Genomic DNA, 13,136 nt, shown 5'->3' with positions numbered 1-13,136 from the left:
AATCAGTGCAAGCAAAGCAATATTTCCCATAGGTGTGATCAGTTTAGCAGATTGATGGGTGGCTGCCAGCTTTGCCAAACCCACTATTGCATTAAACTGGTCTGCCACCCATGCAACCAAGCCCAACTCTTCAAACAGATAAAAAGGGAGGCTTTTGTCATTCAGAGCAAAGGGGCCCACTCTCCTTCAGCTTATCTGTTCCTTTGTTCCCTTTCAACTTTAGTTTCAAAACAGTCAAAATGAGCTTTAGACCAATGCAAACAAGGGCTGTTGCTGGAAGTAAGGGCTTTAGTGCTTGCTCAGTTGGTGGAGGAAGATCAAGTGGTGGCTCTCGCTCTGGAGGTGCCTTTGGAACACGAAGTCTTGTCAGCCTTGGTGGAAAGAAAAGAATTTCAATTGGTGTAAACAGTCAGGGTGCTGGTGGAGGATATGGTGGAGGTGCCGGCGGATTCGGTGGAGGTGCCGGCGGATTCGGTGGAGGTGCTGGTGGATTCGGTGGAGGAGCAGGAGGATTCGGTGGAGGTCATGGAGGATTTGGTGGACATGGAGGTGATCCTGGCTTCCCCGTTTGCCCACCTGGTGGAATTCAGGCAGTTACCGTCAACCAAAGCCTTTTGCAGCCACTAAAGGTGGACATAGATCCAGCCATTCAAAAAGTAAAATCTGAAGAAAGAGAACAGATCAAAAACCTGAACAACAAATTTGCCACTTTCATTGACAAGGTAAGTAAACATAATACTGTTACAACCTGCAACATTTTTGTTGTGTCTGTAGTTAACTTGGGATATAAATTTTACTACAGTAAATATTTAAGAAGAACGTTATCAAGATTGTGGTTATTTATATCAATCAATACTTTGAACTTACATTTTTGTGACGGTAGGTGAAAATCAAAATGCATCTATTTTTAATTATAGGTTAGATTTTTGGAACAGCAAAATCAAGTACTAGAGACAAAATGGCGCCTTTTACAAGAACATGGCCAAAAAGGGGGTTCCAAAAAACCAAGCATAGAGCCCCTTTTTGAGCATTTTATAAGCAACCTGAAGAGACAGCTTGACAGTATAACAAGCGAGAGAAGCCGTCTGGAGAGTGAACTAAAGACAATGCAAGAGCTGGTAGAAGAATACAAGAAGAAGTAGGTTTACATAATTATATTATTGTATACTTTCAAAGCTTGCTTTCTATCATCAACACCTTCTTACATGCATTCTAATGCTAAGCAGTTTAAAGTGTTTTCCATATACTTTATAATGAAATTTCTGCTTAATGCAATGTACTGTACACCATATACATCCACAAAAAGAAAAAAGAAATAAGTGGTTTCAAAATATTTCTTCTACAGATATGAAGATGAAATTAACAAGCGCACAGCAGCTGAAAATGAATTTGTGGTGCTTAAGAAGGTGAGTTATATTTCAGTAACAAAATAATCATATTGAGTATTAGCATGGTATGAATGAAAATACTATTGGTTGCCTACAGGATGTGGATGCTGCATACATGGTGAAGGTGGAGTTGGACAGCAAGGTGCATACCCTGACAGAGGAGATAGAATTCTTGAGGACGCTCTATGATGCTGTAAGTTTTCCTGTTTGTTCCAAATAACTCAACTTGGGAAAACACAAGGCTTTCTCAGGGGTATAATCCACTTTCTCCCTTCTAGTAAAATATTTGTATTACTTATACTGTCTGTATAGTCATATAATAGACCTAGCAAATGTAATCCATAAGACCTAATGCAGAGGTCTTACACATACAGTACTTGCAGACATTTTAAAATACAGGTACATCCTTATTTAGTGCTGTCTAGGATATGGGAGTCCAAAATGTAGACCAATGGGGCTTATGTTGGCCCACACAGGTACTATTATCAATGTCTTTATGGCCCAATCACTCTTAGGGGTATATTTACTAAGGTGTGATTTTTTTATTTATTTTTTACAAGTGAAGATGTTGCCCATAGCAACCAATCAGATTCCACTTAACATTTCTCTAGCTGCTTCTAGAAGATAATAGCTAGAATCTGATTGGTTGCTATGGGCAACATCTCCACTTCTGAAAAAAACTCACACCTTAGTAAATACACCCCTTAAGGTTTATAGTATAGAAGTCTATTGAGTATCCCTGGCACTGCCTTTTTTATGTGTGCATACTAATCAACATTTAAAGAGCTGCTTGTTGGGGGACATAGGTTGCACTGCACCATAATTGTCCAGTATTGGAAAACGTTGTGATGAGGAAGCGATAATTAGTCACTGCTCTCATTTCTAAATGAGCTACGTCTGCTGCCAGAATTATCTATGAATTAACCTAAATGCTTACCCATGACTGGGGTATTCCGGACTCACATTGTTACTGAATCTGATTGCATGATTCTGCTATATTTAAAGTAACATACATATTTAATATGAAATAATGAATTCTATGGACTTGTTTGATTAACCATGTTTGTTTTTAATATAAAACAAGGAAATAACATTACTGAATGATGCTTTGTGTTGTTTGCAGGAGCTCTCAAGCGTTCAAGGAGGAATGGGTGACACCTCAGTTGTTCTGTCTATGGATAACAACAGAGACTTGAACTTGAACGACATAATCAAAGACGTTAAGAATCAGTATGACCAGATTGCTCAGAGAAGCAAGGCTGAAGCAGAAGCAGCATTCGACAACAAAGTGAGTGCCAGTCACCTGCTAATTTATGCAGAATGGAACCCTAATCAGCACCTGTAATTAGACCACACCCTTTAGTCCACAGAGATATATTGCCAATGCAAGTTGAGACTTACAAAAGATGTTATGAAATATAGAATGAAATACATATAATTTAAATACAAAATAATTAATATTCACAAACGCACTGTACTGCTTACAGAAGTGTGTGACTTGTATATAATTATATATGTATATATATTTTTTAACTACCTTAATGTATTATTGCATATGCGTTAAATCATTTGCTACAAAAAGATACTTACAATTTAATGTTGCTTGTAATTATAGAAGTTCCCTTTTGTGGTTTCTTGTCATTATGGCAAGTTTACTTTAAATGATCAATATTCTTAATCTGTCTGCAATCATCAATGTGCTCAACTAATTAAGCAGTTCTTAAAATATCTTAACATATTAGAATAAATCAAGGTCTAAATATATATTTAGTCTTTTATTGATTATATATGTGATCTGTATTTGAGTTACTAATTACTAATATAGGCTTTTACTTTCTGCATATTAGTACAAGCAATTGCAAGCCGTGGCTGGACAACATGGCGACCACCTGAAGAACAGTAAGAATGAAATCTCAGAACTGAACCGTATGATCCAGAGACTGAAGGCTGAGATTGAAAACATCAAGAAGCAGGTACTGTAGCCCTAATGGCTGTGGGTTGATAGAATGGGTTATATATCATCATCCAATATATAATGTAGAAGTGTTTGTGGGAGTATACAGAGACTATCCTGAGACAGACTGCAGAATAAGGAAATGGAGTTATAGAAACAGTGTTTAGAGATAAACAAGAATCACTAACAAACATGAAATCATTTACAACATACAGATCGCAGCTCTCCAGCACTCCATTGCTGAGGCTGAGCAGCGTGGGGAGAATGCTTTGAAGGATGCCAGAGGGAAATTGGCTGGACTTGAAGCTGCTTTGCAAAAGGCCAAAGAAGATCTGGCCCGCCAGATGCGCGACTACCAGGAGCTCATGAATGTGAAACTTGCTCTTGATATTGAAATCTGCACTTACAGAGCCATGCTGGAAGGAGAAGAGGAAAGGTCAGTTTAGCTTGAGCCACAACACTCTGTAAAATGTTATTGTTAAAGATGTGCATTGACCCTCGTGTTTTGATATTTGGTTCTAATTCATCACGTGTCTTGGTTTTGACAAAACCACCATCAAGTGTTTTGGTTGAGACTCGGTTTTTGGTTCGGTTTTGGATTCCTTTAAAATTAATTAAAAAATCGATAAACATTGATAAAAATCAATAAAAATCGATTAAAACAGCTAAAATCATGTAATTTGAACCTGTTTACATGCAATTCAAAAGTTCAGAGCTGACAAAAGACCTGAGCCAGGACTCAATTCCACTAGGAATCCCAAAGTGATTTTGAACTCAGACTTGATTCGAAGTGAGTGTTTGAATTGCAGGAAATCCGAATCGCACATCTCTAGTTATTGTGTGTACAAGTCAGAACATTCAACATACATAAAGTTTTTATTTTCAACTTCTGAACCAAGGCCCAGATTGAGAATTCCATGACTGGGAAACTTTATTCACAAAAAGCAGTGTATACGATGATACACACACACATATATGGGTGTGTATTGCAGTGCGTAGCCTTTAAAATAATGCTGTGTTAACATCCTCACTTCTTGTGTTTGCAGAATGTCTGGACAAATAGTCAACAATGTGACCATTTGTAAGTATAGACCAGTTCTGTGACTGATGAACTTTCATTGTTGTCTAAATGTCATGCATGAAGAAAACTAAACATCTTATTTTGTAATTCTAGCCGTAGTTGGAGGTTCTTCAAGCCACTCTGCTAGTGGTGGAGGATCAGGAGGTGCCGGCGGACACGGAGGTGGATATGGTGTTGGCGGAGGACACGGAGGTGGATATAGTGTTGGCGGAGGACACGGAGGTGGATTTGGTGCTGGCGGAGGACAAGGAGCCGGAGGATATGGCATGGGTGGAGGAAGTGGCCATGTCTCTGGAGGCAGCAGCAGTCAATATGGTGCCTCTCACAGAAGCACAGTGGCAGTGTCTACAACATCAACATCATCCTCAGTAAAGAAATATTAAGATGTGCCCGAGTTATAGCACTAGTCACCGTGACCACCCCTTCAAAGCCACCCTCCCCCTATACCTTTTTTGATCTGCTCAGATAACAGAAGCTTCACTAGTATGTTCAGTTATATCATCCTAGCTCTATCCTTACTTGTTCTCCGGGATACAAGTCACTATAATGTAGACATTCCATGTTTTCCCATAACATTAACCTAAAGAATTTCTATTCATTGTGTTGCCTTGACATCACTTGTTCCATAGAGACCACAATATAGTCTCAAATATTTCTTTAAAAATGGGGAAAGCATCTAAATACTACCATATGTGTCACACAGAAGATCAAAAGCAAATCTATTATAGAGAAGGTGTTGTAACTTTCATATTCCCTTTGTATGACTGCTATTGCACTGTTGTGTCCCTGTAACATATCTAGGTGAGTTTGATAAAGATATCTGAGCTTGGCTTTGGCTTTTGCCAGTCCTGTAAGCTCATGCTTATATTTGTCTCTGAGAGTAATGGGAGTCGGGACGTTTGTTGTATATAAAATCCTCTTAATGCATTACTCAATCTTTCAACCCCAGGCATACCTTTCTTATCTTTTCTGTATTTCTTCAATAAACTGCATATGGATCTCAATTGTAATTGTGTTATTTTTATCATGGTGGAGTTTTAGATATTTTATAATGGCATAATGCTATGGTATATAGCCATGAACCAATTATACACTGGGCAACTTCTCCACTGGTTCACTTCTCCACTCTTATCACTGCTTCATACATTTACCACAAAATTCCTTGCCGTGTCTGTTCTTTCATAAGTAGCTAAAATAAGAATTTACTCACCGGTAATTCTATTTCTCGTAGTCCGTAGTGGATGCTGGGTACTCCGTAAGGACCATGGGGTATAGACGGGCTCCGCAGGAGACTGGGCACTCTTAAAAGAAAGATTAGGTACTATATCTGGTGTGCACTGGCTCCTCCCTCTATGCCCCTCCTCCAGACCTCAGTTAGGGAAACTGTGCCCGGAAGAGCTGACATTACTAGGAAAGGATTTGGAATCCAGGGTAAGACTCATACCAGCCACACCAATCACACCGTACAACTCGTGATAACTATACCCAGTTAACAGTATGAACAATAACTGAGCCTCTCTCAACAGATGGCTCATACAATAACCCTTTAGTTAAGCAATAACTATATACATGTATTGGAGAGAGTCCGCACTTGGGACGGGCTCCCAGCATCCACTACGGACTACGAGAAATAGAATTACCGGTGAGTAAATTCTTATTTTCTCTGACGTCCTAGTGGATGCTGGGTTCTCCGTTAGGACCATGGGGATTATACCAAAGCTCCCAAACGGGCGGGAGAGTGCGGATGACTCTGCAGCACCGAATGAGCAAACTCAAGGTCCTCCTCAGCCAGGGTATCAAACTTGTAGAATTTTGCAAAAGTGTTTGAACCCGACAAAGTAGCAGCTCGGAAAAGTTGTAAAGCCGAGACCCCTCGGGCAGCCGTCCAAGAAGAGCCCCCTTTCTCGTGGAATGGGCTTTTACTAATTTAGGATGCGGCAGTCCAGCCGCAGAATGTGCAAGCTGAATCGTGCTACAGATCCAGCGAGCAATAGTCTGCTTTGAAGCAGGAGCACCCAGCTTGTTGGGTGCATGCAGGATAAATAGCGAGTCAGTTTTTCTGACTCTAGCCGTCCTGGAAACATAAAGTTTCAGGGCCCGGACTACATCCAGCAACTTGGAATCCTCCAAGTCCCTAGTAGCCGCAGGCACCACAATAGGTTGGTTCAAATGAAACGATGATACCACCTTAGGGAGAAATTGGGGACGAGTCCTCCATTCTGCCCTTTCCATATGGAAGATCAGATATGGGCTTTTACATGACAAAGCCGCCAATTCTGACACACGCCTAGTCCAAGCTAAGGCCAAAAGCATGACCACTTTCCACGTGAGACATTTTAGCTCCACAGTCTTAAGTGGCTCAAACCAGTGGGATTTTAGGAATCCAACACATGTTAAGATCCCAAGGTGCCACTGGAGGCACAAAAGGGGCTGAATATGCAGCACCCCTGTAACAACGTCCGAACTTCAGGCAGTGAAGCCAGTTCTTTTTGAGAGAAAAAGGGATAGGGCCGAAATCTTGGCCTTTATGGATCCTAATTTTAGGCCCATAGTCACTTCTAACTGTAGGAAGTGCAGGAATCGGCCCCCCTGGAATTCCTCTGTAGGGCCTTCCCGGCCACACACCAAGCAACCTATTTTCACCATATACAGTGAAAAAGTCTTGCTGTCACGTCTTTCCTAGCCTTTATCAGCGTAGGAATAACTGCATCCGGAAAACGCCCTTTTCCGCTAGGATCCGGCGTTCAACCGCCAAGCCGTCCAACGCAGCCGCGGTAAGTCTTGGATCAGACAGGGTCCCTGTTGCAACATGTCCTGACTGAGAAGGCAGAGGCCATGGGTCCTCTGAGAGCATTTCTTGCAGTTCCGGGTACCGAGTCCTTCTTGGCCAATCCGGAGCAAAGAATATTGTTCACACTCCTCCGTTTATTACAATTCTCAGCCCTTGGGTCTGAGAGGAAGAGGAGGGAATATATAGACCGACTGGAACACCCACGGTGTTCCTAGTGCAACCACAGCTATCGTCTGAGAGTCCCTTGACCCAGCGTAAAACCTTTTTTATCTTTTTATTGAGGTAGGACGCCATGTAGTCAACCTGAGGCAGTTTCCATCAATTTGCAAAACTGCGTGAAGACTTCCTGATGAAGTCACCACTTTCCCGGGTAGAGGTCGTGTCCACTCCCGGAACGAACACTGCTGACAGTGCGCTTACTTGATTCTCCGCCCAGCAAAGAATTCTGGTGGCTTCTACCCTCGCCACCCTGCTCCTTGTGCCGCCCTGGCGGTTTACATGAGCCCCTGCGGTCTGACTGGATCAGAACCGGTTGGTCGCGAAGCAAGAACTCCGCTTGACTTAGGGCGTTGTATATGGCCCTTAGTTCCAGGATATTGATGTGAAGGCAAGTCTGTTGGCTTGACCACAAACCTTGGAATTTTCTTCCCTGTGTAACTGCCCCCCACCCTCGGAGACTTGCATCCGTGGTCACCAGGACCCAGTCCTGAATGCCGAATCTGCGGCCCTCGAGAAGGTGAGCACTCCGCAGCCACCACAGGAGAGACACCCTGGCCCTGGGGGATAGGGTGATTAACCGATGCATCTGAAGATGTGATCCGGACCACTTGTCCAGTAAGTTCCATTGTCCTTGCATGGAACCAGCCGAAGGGGATGGCCTCGTATGATGCCATCATCCTTCCCAGGACTCGAGTGCAGTGATGCACTGACACCTGTTTTGGTTTTCAATGGATTCCTGACCAGTGTCATGAGCTCCTGAGCTCTCTCTATCGGGAGATAAACCCTCTTCTGGTCTGTGTCTAGGATCATGCCTAGGCGAGGCAGATGAGCTGTAGGAACCAACTGCGACTTCGGAATATATAGAATCCAGTTGTGTTGCCGTTTCACTTCCAGAGAAGGTGATACGCTGTCCAGCAACTGCTCTCTTGATCTCGCTTTTATGAGGAGATCATCCAAGTATGTGATAATAGTGACACCTTGCTTCCGCAGGAGCACCATCATATCCGCCATTACCTTGGTGAAATTGGTAATGACAATCCCGTACCGCAATTCTGAGGTACGCCTGATGAGGTGGATAAATGGGGACACGAAGGTATGCATCCCTTATGTCCCGATTCATTTCAGGCTTGCAATGACCGCTCTTAGCGATTCCATCTTGAACCTGAACCTTTTCAGGTATATGTTCAGGGATTTTAATACAATATGGGTCTAACCGAACCGTCTGGTTTCGGGATTATAACATGGTCGAATAATAACACCCTCTTGTTGAAGGAGGGGACCCTTGACCACCACCTGTTGAAGATACAATTTACAAATTGCAGTTAACACTGGCTCCCTCTCTTGGGGGGAAGCCCGCCGGGTCCTCGGTGAGGGTGCATCTTCTCACAGTCCAGCCTGTATCCCTGCGATACAATTTCTATTGCCCAGGGATCTAACAGGGAGTGAACCCACTTGTGGCTGAACTTACGAAGGCGTGTCCCCACCGGGCCTAGCTCCGCCTGTGGAGCCCCAGCGACATGCGGTGGATTTTTGTAGAGGCCGGGGAGGATTCTGTTCCTGGGGACTAGCTGTGTTGTACAGCTTCTTTCCTCTGCCCCCGGCTCTGACAAGAAAGGACGCACCTCAGACTTTCTTGTTTCTTTATTCGAAAAGCTGCATTTAATAATGTCGTGCTTTCCTAGGCTGTGCAGGAATATAAGGCAAAATATCAGAATCACCAGCTTATATATCTATCACTTAAGACAGCATCTTAAAATATTTATATGCATACTAGGGTCTCAATCTCTGCTGATAAGGTACCTGTCCACGCTGCCACAGCGCTATAAACCCATGCCGACACAATCGCCGGTCTGGGTAGTATACTAGAATGTGCACACTATCTGCAGGATCCCTGAGAATAGCTAGTGCAAACAGGACACCCAAGGGGAAGATTCTCAACACATCCTGGCCCTAGTGGGGAAAGGATACAGCCTGAGAATTCTCTTGTGGGAAGCTGCCGTCTCTTGTCTGGAGATTCCCGCTCTTTTTCCTCATGAGAGGAGGGAAATTTACCTCAGCATTCTTCCCCTTAACATGTGTACTCTCGTGTCAGGGACAGATGAGTCATCAGTGATATCAAATCATCTTTTATTCCAATAATCATGTATTGAATATCTTTTAGCCCTCTTGGCTGTAACTTTGCATTATCGTAGTCGACAGTGGAGTTAAACTCCGTGTCGATACTTTGTTATTTTGGATAGTGAACATAGAGAGACTCTGAAGGACTCTGTGACATAGGGACAGACCAGGGTAGATTTCCTTTCTGTTCCCTAACCTTTTGTGCAATAATTTTACCTCAGCACTTACACATATCCAAACAGGTGTCGGCGTTGTCGACGGAGACACCCTCCCACACACATATCCGCTCTATCACCTCCTTAGAGGAGCCTTTTACCTCAGACATGTCGACACACGCGTACCGACACACCACACACACAGGGGATGCTCTATTTGAAGACAGTTCCCCCACCAGGCCCTTTGGAGAGACAGAGAGAGACAGGGACGTGCAGTCAGGGGAGGCAGGGGAGGCAGTGCCTCCCCTGCCATAAATGATTAGAATAATATAAAGATGAAACTTATGACACATATTCTGTGTCATAAGTAATTTCTTTATATTATGCTACCCCTATCAGTCCTTTTAATCGGTTTGGGAGGCACTGATAGCAGTGCCTCCCGTCAACAATAGAAATGGGCTAAAACGGGGGGCGGGGCCAAGCACTGGGCCATAAAAGCCCATTGAAAATCAGCGGGGTAAGCGGCACTTATGCAAGTGCCTCGTTGACAGGGGAAACCCGCCCCTGTCAGCGAGGCAGATGTGATTGGACAGCGGATCCAGTACTGGATCCGCTGATCCAATCACCGATACGTGGTGGGCTGAAGCGGCGGTGGGACCCGGCGCTGCTGTGGCGCTATCACTCCTGTAGTACGGGCGAGTGAAGCGGCGGCGGGACCCGATGTCAGAGCTGCGCTGCCTGTCACTATACCAGCAGGAGCTACGGAGGCAGCAGGCTGGGGACCGCGCAGCGGCGCTGGAACTGTAGCTCACCTTCCTCGTCCTCCTCTCTCCTCACAGCAGCACTTGCACCCTCCAGGACGGGGGTCCATCACCACACAGGCGAGGGGGTGGGGGTGGTGGTGGGTGAAGGGGGGGCAGTTGTACTGGGTGGGAGGTGACTGGACAGTTCACCCTCAGATTACCTGGACTGCAGCTCACCTTCAGATGATCAGGGGATGAGCTGCAGTCCAAGTGATCTGGGGGTGATCTGCAGTCCAAGTGATCTGGGGGTGAGCTGCAGTCCAAGTGATCTCGGCCAGATCACTTGGACTGCAGCTCACCCCCAGATCACTTGGAATGCAGGGACAGTGAGGAATAAATAAAATAAATGTAAAAAAATTATATATATGTATATATCACAGCCGCCCGCCGCTCACCGCTGAACAACGCTCACTGCCGCACGCTGTACCGCCACTGAAAGCTGACCACCGCAGACCACAACTGGCGGTGGTCAGAGGGACATCAACGCCGCAGCAACAAAGGACAGCTTAGTACCGCCGTGTCCCCCGCAGACCATGGGCTCCTCCGCCACCGCTGACGACAGTCCCTTCCGCACCTCCGCTGCACATATCAGGTAATGTTTCCCTGCTTCCCTATGTCTCTGCTGTCACTTTCCCTGTCACTTCTGTCACTCTCTCTGTCCCTGCTGTCACTCTCTGTCACTACTGTCACTCTCTCTCTCTGTCCCTGCTGTCACTCTCTGTCACTGCTGTAACTCGTTCTCCCTGTCCCTGAAATGTGTATCATACCGTGTGCTATACTGTGAATTTCGGGTCATACCGTGTGCTGTAATGTGAATTCCGGCTGATACCGTGTGCTGTAATTTGAATTTCGGCTCATTCTGTGTGCTGTAATGTGAATTTTGGCTCATTCTGTGTGCTGTAATGTGAATTTCGGCTCATTCTGTGTGCTGTAATGTGAATTTCGGCTCAAACCGTGTGCTATAATGTGAATTTCGCATCATACCGTGTGCTATAATCTGAATTTCGGGTCATACCATTTGCTGTAATGTGAATTTTGGCTCATACCGTGTGCTGTAATGTGAATTTCGGCTCATACCGTGTGCTGTAATGTGAATTTCAGCTCATACCGTGTGCTGTAATGTGAATTTCGGCTCATACCGTGTGCTGTAATGTGAATTTCGGCTGATACTGTGTGCTGTAATTTGAATTTCGGCTCATTCTGTGTGGTATAAGGGGAAAAGGGCACCAGTATAGTATAAGGGGTCCTACTACACTGAAGGGCACACCGCCATTTGAGTGGCCATGCCCCCTGTTCCGGAGGCACGCGCATAACCAGTGCCTCCCCAGCCAATGTCCTCACCGCACGTCACTGGAGAGAGAGTATGCCAGCACACACCACGGCGCTATATAATACAGGGATGTACACTATACTGAGTGATTTTTCCCCTATAGCAGCTTATATACACAGTTTTTCGCCTAAATTTATGTGCCCCCCTCTCTTTTTTACCCTTTGTGTACCAGGATACAGCAGGGGAGAGCCTGGGGAGCTTCCTTCCAGCTGAGCTGTGAAGAGAAAATGGCGCCGGTGTGCTGAGGAAGAAGGCCCGGCCCCCTCAGCGGCGGGCTTCTGTCTTTTTATGTACTGTAATGGCGGGGGTTAATGCACATATACAGTTTATCAGACTGTATTATGTGCTTTTCGCCAAGTAAGGTAATCTAATTGCTGCCCAGGGCGCCCCCCCCAGCGCCCTGCACCCATCAGTGACCGGAGTGTGTGGTGTGCTAAGGGAGCAATGGCGCACAGCTGCAGTGCTGTGCGCTACCTTAATGAAGACCGGAGTCTTCAGCCGCCGATTTTCAACTTCTCTTCGTTCTTCTGGCTCTGCAAGGGGGACGGCGGCGCGGCTCCGGGACCGGACGACCGAGGACTGGGCCTGTGTTCGATCCCTCTGGAGCTAATGGTGTCCAGTAGCCTTAGAAGCCCAAGCTAGCTGCAAGCAGGTAGGTTCGCTTCTCTCCCCTCAGTCCCACGTAGCAGTGAGTCTGTTGCCAGCAGATCTCACTGAAAATAAAAAACCTAACAAATACTTTCTTTTCTAGGAAGCTCAGGAGAGCCCCTAGGGTGCATCCAGCTCTGGCTGGGCACAGATACTAACTGAGGTCTGGAGGAGGGGCATAGATGGAGGAGCCAGTGCACACCAGATATAGTACCTAATCTTTCTTTTAAGAGTGCCCAGTCTCCTGCGGAGCCCGTCTATACCCCATGGTCCTTACGGAGTACCCAGCATCCACTAGGACGTCAGAGAAAATAATTTTAAAAACTTTTCGCCATCCAAAACACAGAAAACTAATTAGAGATGAGCGGGTTCGGATTTAACGCCAGAATTAACGCCAGTTCGGTTTTATCCGGATTTTTCTTATTGGCTATCCAAAACACGTGACATCCGTGAGCCAATAAGGTGCCGTTTTGAGAACCGAGTAAATCCGAGTAAAACCGAACCCGCTCATCTCTAAAAACTATATATATAAAAAAACGAATGCAACTTAGAATTCGGTGACAGACAGTATATAATTAAAAAATATTTACAGTTTATACAGAACCACAAATATCCATATAATATATAAGAAACTAATTCAACCAAACAC

The 13,136-nt window shown here is 45.0% G+C and overlaps 1 protein-coding gene across 1 annotated transcript; it reads left to right on the top strand.

The window, feature by feature from the left end:
• The first annotated feature begins 239 nt into the window (after nt 1-239).
• LOC135006963 (keratin, type II cytoskeletal 1-like) lies at nt 240-5,418 on the top strand. Its single transcript, XM_063952075.1, has 9 exons — nt 240-722; nt 918-1,138; nt 1,346-1,406; nt 1,486-1,581; nt 2,512-2,676; nt 3,236-3,361; nt 3,558-3,778; nt 4,389-4,423; nt 4,517-5,418. Exons 1-9 carry the CDS (start codon nt 240-242, stop codon nt 4,804-4,806), a joined length of 1,698 nt encoding a protein of 565 aa, XP_063808145.1. The 3' UTR covers nt 4,807-5,418.
• The last annotated feature ends 7,718 nt before the right edge of the window (nt 5,419-13,136 follow it).

This window comes from Pseudophryne corroboree, chromosome 2 (assembly GCF_028390025.1).
Source record: "Pseudophryne corroboree isolate aPseCor3 chromosome 2, aPseCor3.hap2, whole genome shotgun sequence".
NCBI classification, from domain to species: Eukaryota; Metazoa; Chordata; class Amphibia; order Anura; family Myobatrachidae; genus Pseudophryne; species Pseudophryne corroboree.
The sequence above is the reverse complement of the archived record's forward strand: the minus strand, read 5'-3'. Positions and strand labels throughout refer to the sequence as shown.

Excerpts from the sequence above, each read along its gene's own strand:
- LOC135006963 (XM_063952075.1), top strand. The coding sequence starts at position 240 with ATGAGCTTTAGACCAATGCAAACAAGGGCTGTTGCTGGAAGTAAGGGC. Across the intron at positions 723-917 it reads TTGCCACTTTCATTGACAAG|GTTAGATTTTTGGAACAGCA; the intron begins GTAAGTAAACAT and ends TTTTAATTATAG. Across the intron at positions 3,362-3,557 it reads TTGAAAACATCAAGAAGCAG|ATCGCAGCTCTCCAGCACTC; the intron begins GTACTGTAGCCC and ends TACAACATACAG.